Raw genomic sequence first — 7,174 nt, 5'->3', positions numbered from 1 at the left:
CCCCATAGCAAAATGGGAAATAAGTATCCTTCTACAAAAAGAAGATGTAAGTCAGTATATAAAATAAAGCTTTAGAGTTTTGAAACTATATCTGGGCAAAAGACAAATATACCAGTTACAGAGCCTAGTATTCCATTTCTGAAAGCCCAGCTGAAACCATTCATTGAGAATGGATATTAACAGATGGAAGCTTATCATTCTTCTCTTTTCCGGATATTGCACATGCGAATCCTTCCTCTGTCAGGAAAGTAGATCCAACAGAAAAGCAGCCAATGCCACATAGACAGAAGCAGTTAAAGGTGATGCCAAGCTGCTGGCTAGGGCCGAGCTTTTGAGATGATGGCGGAACGCGAGGTCTGGGTGCGGCTGCTGGTCCAGCTGGTTTGGAAACCAGATGGATGGGTTGATTGAGATGTAACCATTTGTAATCCTAATGTGGGACGGCATTGTTGTTGTGCTGCAACAAAAACATAGAGGATAAAATTAAAATATATTCTCTGTCCAGTTCATAAGATTTAGGACAAACAGCCAGTTCAGGGGTTTCCAATATGGTGCCTGTGGGTGCCATTGCACTTACTGATGCCTTTCCTGTTGTCCACCAATCATTTTTAGAAAGGGGCCAGAAGAGCTTCTGATTGGCCATTGGAGATCTGAAAGATACTGCCAGCTCTTTCTTAGCTAGCTCACTATGTTTACTTGGGTGTATGCAAGAAGTTATTTTTAAACGATATGCTCATCTTTAAAAAGCATCCTGCTAAATAGAACTTGTGCCTGAAACGCTGAAGAGCTACAATTAGAGTTGTGCATAAACTCACTCCCTGCCAACTTGTGGTTGGCTACACCTCCTACAACGGCCATTTTGTGGTTGTGCCTGCCACCTTGTGTCAGCTGGCTCAAAAAGGTTGGGGGACCCCTAAGCTAGATGGTCAAATATTTGCATGATACCTTTGATGGTGAATTACATCAAGTATCTACACAAAGTCCACAATAACTGGAGTAGAAATTACCACAAGTCACCATTTCTAATGAGATTGCACAGGGTGGGGGCTATAGTTTATCACAATGTGGCAGCTTGCAAGAATACCACCAATAGCTGCTGCATAGATGCAATTCACATTGTGCTCTTCCATCCCTTCCCCCTCAGCAACAGGAAACATACAGATCTTCATTTGTCAATTAATGTAACTTATATGCAGGAACAAATTGTACTAGATTCCCCTTTCTCAGTGGTACTCTTTTGGTCTCCAAAATGACTACTGACAAACTTTGCAGAAAGTGGTTTTGGCAAGCAAACATAGCATGTTTAACAAGTGTGATCATTAGTGATCACTGGTGAGCTGAGCCGTGGATCTTCTTACCCCCAGCATAGTAGCTATGTTGTTTCAGTTTCATTTCCTTTTACCTAGCATGCACTTTTGCACAGTAGGTGAAATTGATTCACCCCAAGGGCCATGTTGGGGTGTGTGTATGTGCCCTACAATTGGCATGAGGTTGTTCAAAAATATGCATGTGTGAAAGAAGCATTGACAATAAATAAGCACCAAATAGTAAGACTTTTAAAAAAACAACCAGGGTTTATTTACAATTTCTATCTGCCTAATTAATTAACTTACTGTTTATTTATATGATTAGCTGCTGAGCAGAAACAACAGGCCTGTGAAAAAGAGAAATATTGGACTTGTATTGGGTTGTGGACAGCATACATATGTGGAAGACTGATGACTGCATTGTACAGTGCAGTTTTAATACTCAAAAGGTTACCCAACAAACAAGGGTGAACTGCTCACAATCAGTCAAACTGCTCAGCAAAAAATTGGCTTCCTGCTCAGTCTGGTGATCAGAACATGAGCTGAACCAGGTGTTTGATCATCTCTAGCCATGACAAGATCTTATGGATCTCCAAGGATAGTTTATTCCACAGTTATAAGGCAACTATGGTGATAAGGACCTGGCCACATGTGTCTATTGTACTCTGTTAGTTGCTGTACAGATTTCCAACCCCCCCCCCAATTGTAAACCCAGAACTGTCATTATGTTTTTACTGAAAGCAGATGACTCAGGTCACTCTTGGATCCTTTCCAAACATCATATTGAGGCCTAAAAATGTCATTGTGCCTGAGAAAGTCGTTTTGACTTACTTACATTAAAGAATTTGAAAATGAGTAGTTTAAAATAGAGAAATGGACTGATAGCATATATCTGCTATATCATATTATTGTACTATATAGCAAATTTCAAAATGTGTTCTTGTTGAAGAACTCTTTCTTAAAATGCTTTCCACCATTTTCCCATCAATTATAGTGTGAAGATGAAGACACATCTCTGGGAAATTCCTTCTATTTGAAAGACAGCATGAAAAGAAGAATTTTTGCCTAGGTTGATTCTCAAACTACTGCAGAGGGATGAATGCCTCGTAAAATCAGTAACCTTTGAAGCACGCCCTCAGTGTGATTACCCCATTCCCCAACCTAATGATTTAAAGATGTGAAAGTCCTTTCTGATTTGGCAACAACAAGAATTTCATCCTTATTAAAACCAGTCTGTCAGGAAATTAAATATCATCCTTTAAAAAAGTCTAACTTTAAAATTGCTATAATGATTCAAGGTTATTTAGCTGGAAAATGGCATGGAATCTCAATAAGTGTCTGTGTGGTCCATAGACAGGAGATGACAACATTAACTCTTCCTTTTGCCCCCCTTCCCTCAGAAATGCTTTGATGCTTTTCTAATACTTTGGGAAACATCCCTTCCTAATTCCATACTATGACTTACCACCACAGTTAACACCACCTCCCCTGAAGAATATATGCCATTTCTCACCAAAGTCTCTTCACTGAGACAAGACTTTCTGTGTGCGCCATTAATTTTGCCAGCTCTTCACAGACACCCAAAGCAGAATGAATTCAATACAGACACAGAGCTTAGTAATATTTTATCAAAAAGGTTCATGTCCTATTTTGGGGATTTTACTAGTCTAGTGACATTTCAAGACCTTTACTTAGACTTGTAGAAGATACGGTACTACTGGAATATGACATTAACTTGTGGATTTGTTCAGGATTAATATCAATAAATATGAGAAATTAATTGATTAGTGTCAGCGAGGGCACCCAGTCGGACAGTTACTTAGCTAAATGAATGGCTTCAAATGCAAACAAAAATGAGTTCAGATTGACTTGAACATTCTATTTAGGCTCAGCAGCCGCCTGTTATATTCTGTGGTAACTTTCAGACATTTCCCATAGGATCATCTTCTGTGCCTTAGAGAATCAAAATTGTCTATCACATTTTTAACCTGCCCTTCCTCTGAGGAGCTCACATGTCTTACATGGTTCTTCATTTTATTTTCGTAGCAACTCTGTATGGTAGGTTAAGCTGAGAGGGAAACAGAGACAGAAAGACAGAGAGATTGGCCAAAGGTTACTCTGTGAGCTTTATGATTAGGTAGGGATTTGAATCCAAGTCTCCCTGCTCTAGTCCAACACTATCCACTAAACCATACTGGCTTCTGTTACAGTGTCCTGCATTGCCAGAAATTTTTGTTGTATCCTCCAAGATACTGGCTTGCTCCCCTGGCTTGTAAAGGATTTGGTTGTTCCATGTATGCTCTTCTTGTCACTCTGGTTATTTTCCATCTTGCTAGTGAACCAGAAGTGTCTTGGAGGTACATGTTGATTTTAGATCTGAAATGATGAAACAGTGTATAGTGCAAAGCACCTCTGAGGAAGGAGAATCCACAACATCTCTAGGCAACTGATTCCATCACTAAACTGCCCTTATTGTTAAAAAGCTTTTCTTAATATCCTGCCAATATCTCCCCACCAGTATTTTAAACCCATTATTATGAGTCCTATCTTCCACTACCAATCGAAATACCACTCTACCCTCCTCTTAATGACAGCCCTTCAAATATTTAAAAATCCCTCCTCACCATCCCTTCTTCAGGCTGAACATTATCAATCCCTGCACCTTTTCTCTGAAAGGCTCAGTTGGTTGCTTTAATTGCTTCCTCTCAACTATATGTTCTCAACACCTTAGCCTCACCTTTTCTAGTTTTGGATTTGGCAGGGATGGCTGAAGACATTTTCATTACCCCCCTGCAGCTTTAGCATCAGAATGGAGGCTAACTGGCCAAACATACATATAAGGGACTTAAGTTGACAGGTGTTCAGGTTTCAAAATCACAGATATTAATTTCAGAGCAGATGTCTCAAGAAGCAACATGGAAAACCATTCTCAGACAAAGAAATTTCGTCACTTCAAAGAGCTGAGGTCGGGGAAACTCAACGTTTTATCATGTCTGCGATTCAAAACTATTTTAACACTCTGTATCACAATCTACCTCAAGGTCTGAATCAAATAATTAATCAAATTATTATTATTATTATGAAAAATGATTAATTGGGCATAAGTAACCATCATACAGTATAGAGTTCATATACATAATAGATTCGGCGTTCTATCTGTTACAGATAACAAGAAACTTCCTAAGTGGAATATACTTCCTTAATTCAATCTTCCTGTCCCTGCATAAACCAAATATTAACTTTTATTAAAGCAGATTAGAACGCTTCATATATCTGATAGAAGACCAATATTACCCCACCCTCCATCCTCCCCTACACACCAAGGAGATTCTAAACCATAAAGAATCATCCCAAGAAGTTTCAAAACTAGTCTTAAACAACATCTGGTGAGTGAAATCTGTGGATATGGAAAATATAAATGGAGAGGCTCCCATTTCAAAAGGAAAAGACCCATCAGGGCATCTGGTAACAAGTGGTCTCTTGGAACCCATCAGCCATATATAGTTGTTCACCAGCACTGATAAATCAGCATCGATATTCAGCAGAGGCTGCCCTTCCCCATAGCTGTTCAATGGATATGTGGTCAATTACAGTGGATACATGTTGTTTCCACTACAGAAATATACAAATATACATCTACCTGTGACCTTATTTCTTCCACTGAGGTGCTACTCTGTGTGCTCACATTGATGAAAGCAAGAAGGCAGGCGACTTTAGAATGGGGTTTCTCAGTAATTATACCCAGACTGCAGACTGTTGGCTTGTCTGTTTATTTCATAAGCGAGTTTCTTAAATTTAGTCTGAAATGGCAATTTTATTTTTTTAATGTTGGGAGGATACAACATGAGACTGCAGAACTTGAGTTCATGCACAAGCTCAGAACAATGGACCTCCCAGGGCTGAATGGGGACATAGGGTACTTATCTCACTATAGATACTAATTTTCTGCCCCTAATTTCCCCCCTCTGCTCTAATCAAACTGATTATAATGTGCATTATATCTCTGCATCCTCAGTTCCTTCTTTGCAACACCCCTGCTAGCTTCTGACTGGGATATAAGGACTCAGAGATCTCCATTCCACTCATATCTGATAAAAAGAGCTCAAAAACTCATACCCCAAAAATCTTGTTGGTCTCTAAGGCGCTACTGGACTCAAAGCTAGCTGTGTGTCAGACTTCAGTGTTGGGCTAGGGACCAGGGCTGTCTCCTTCTCCAAGGTTCATTTAGTAGGGTTTGCCTTGGGGGAAGAACCTCAGAAAACAGTGAGAAGTTTTTTTTTTTTACAGCACCCTCTTCTCACTCCTGCCACTAACCTCTCCCTGGTTGCCTTAGATGAGGTCTGGTGTTTCCTCCCAGGCTCTTCCAGAGGGCACCTTTTAAAGGGCTGCCTGAGTAGCCTCACCTACTCCCTCTATCCTGGGGCATGGGCATATGGGAATGGCGGCTCCTCAAGCTGCTTCTTTGCCAGTGGGTACTATAGCATGGTAGGTGCGATGCGTGGGTGATTGGCCCAGCAGGGGCAGGGATATGAGGATGGGCTCAAGTTGCACTCTCCATTTGGCTACCACTGTGTCAGTATCTGGTGTTGGGCTGGAGTCCGGGGCTCTCTTCTCCTCCAGGATTCCTCTAGTTGGGCTTGCCCTGGGGGAAGAACCTCAGAAGAAAGAGAGGAGTTTATTTTTGACAGAATCTTCTTCCTGCTTCCGCTCCTGCCAGTAATCTCTCCCTGGTTGCCTTAGGTGAGGTCTTGCGCTTCCTCCCTGGTTCTCCCAGAGTGCTTCCTGGCTCCCACAACAGATGAGGAACAGGCCATTGCATGTAGTAGGTTCCACTGCTCCTCTGCCAGCCTTGTTGCTTCATGCTTCTAATACTGGCCTTTGGGGGTTGGCTGCTGGCCACCCCCTGGCCTGCCTGGCATGTCGGGGTGTCATGGCAAACTGGGAAGCTGGGAAACTGCTCCTGCGGCATCAGGTCAGGCTTCTGTGGTCCTCTCTGGATAGCAAGGTCTGGAGGCCTCTGTCACCTTGGAGGTAAGTGCGGGTGGGAGGTCTGACCTGGACACTGTTATACTGCAGATCAACATGGCTACCCTCTGAAACTACATTTTTTCCCAGAATACTTTGATGATGGCATATAAAGAGATGATATGATGCACAAACTAAAAATACTGCAAACCTATGGAAATGAGTACTGCAATTCCTTACTTGCGTTGAACAACACAAAGCTGAAGCAGCGGGAACTTGAGATCCTGTGATACAGAAAATGGGGCTTCCACCCCTGACCTGTTTATTGTATGAATATTTATAAGGAATATATGATCAGAGGACTTAATTAATATATCCTGTACACTCTGACCAGACAACTAATCCAAATAGCCCTAGTAAAAGCTATCCAGGGAAAGAGAATATGTCAGTGGAGACAATGAGCGAAGAGATTTACTTCTTCCTCGCAGACACTGCCATTATTTTATGTACACATCTTGTCTACATTCATCATATTTATCAGGAAACTAGGGCTGCCAAGAGCAGATGTTGGACCAGTTGTGCAGGTGCAGCCTCCTGGGTTTGGGCAAGGCTGTGCTGATCCAGCTGAGAGGTGGATATGATCCCCTTCTATCAGGTGATTTATGCTTGGAGGTTCTTGCCAGATGACGAGGAACAAATACATGTGAACGTAATTTAGAGACTATCTGCAAGATTACCTAACTTAGCTTGGCTACCTTGAGTACCTCAACACTCCTTTTTAAAGTTGCTGTTTAAGCAGCTTATTGGGTTGCTTAAACAGCAATAAGGGAACAGAGTTTTCATTCCTTCGATGACCACCTGCATGTGTATGAGAATGGAATCAAGGTCTGGTGTTCACTGCG

General features: G+C 41.6%; 1 protein-coding gene across 1 annotated transcript in view; it reads right to left on the bottom strand.

The window, feature by feature from the left end:
• Positions 1-240: 240 nt before the first annotated feature.
• The window catches only part of TRABD2B (TraB domain containing 2B), a 369,519-nt gene continuing 362,585 nt past the window's right edge, over positions 241-7,174 (bottom strand). The window contains exon 8 of the mRNA XM_056844781.1: positions 241-457. Coding sequence (XP_056700759.1) covers positions 241-457 — 217 coding nt within the window. The remainder of the gene's footprint in view (positions 458-7,174) is intronic.

Source organism: Euleptes europaea, chromosome 2, assembly GCF_029931775.1.
Source record: "Euleptes europaea isolate rEulEur1 chromosome 2, rEulEur1.hap1, whole genome shotgun sequence".
Classification (NCBI taxonomy): domain Eukaryota; kingdom Metazoa; phylum Chordata; class Lepidosauria; order Squamata; family Sphaerodactylidae; genus Euleptes; species Euleptes europaea.
Note: the sequence above shows the minus strand (reverse complement) of the source record. Positions and strands in the feature narration are given on the sequence as shown.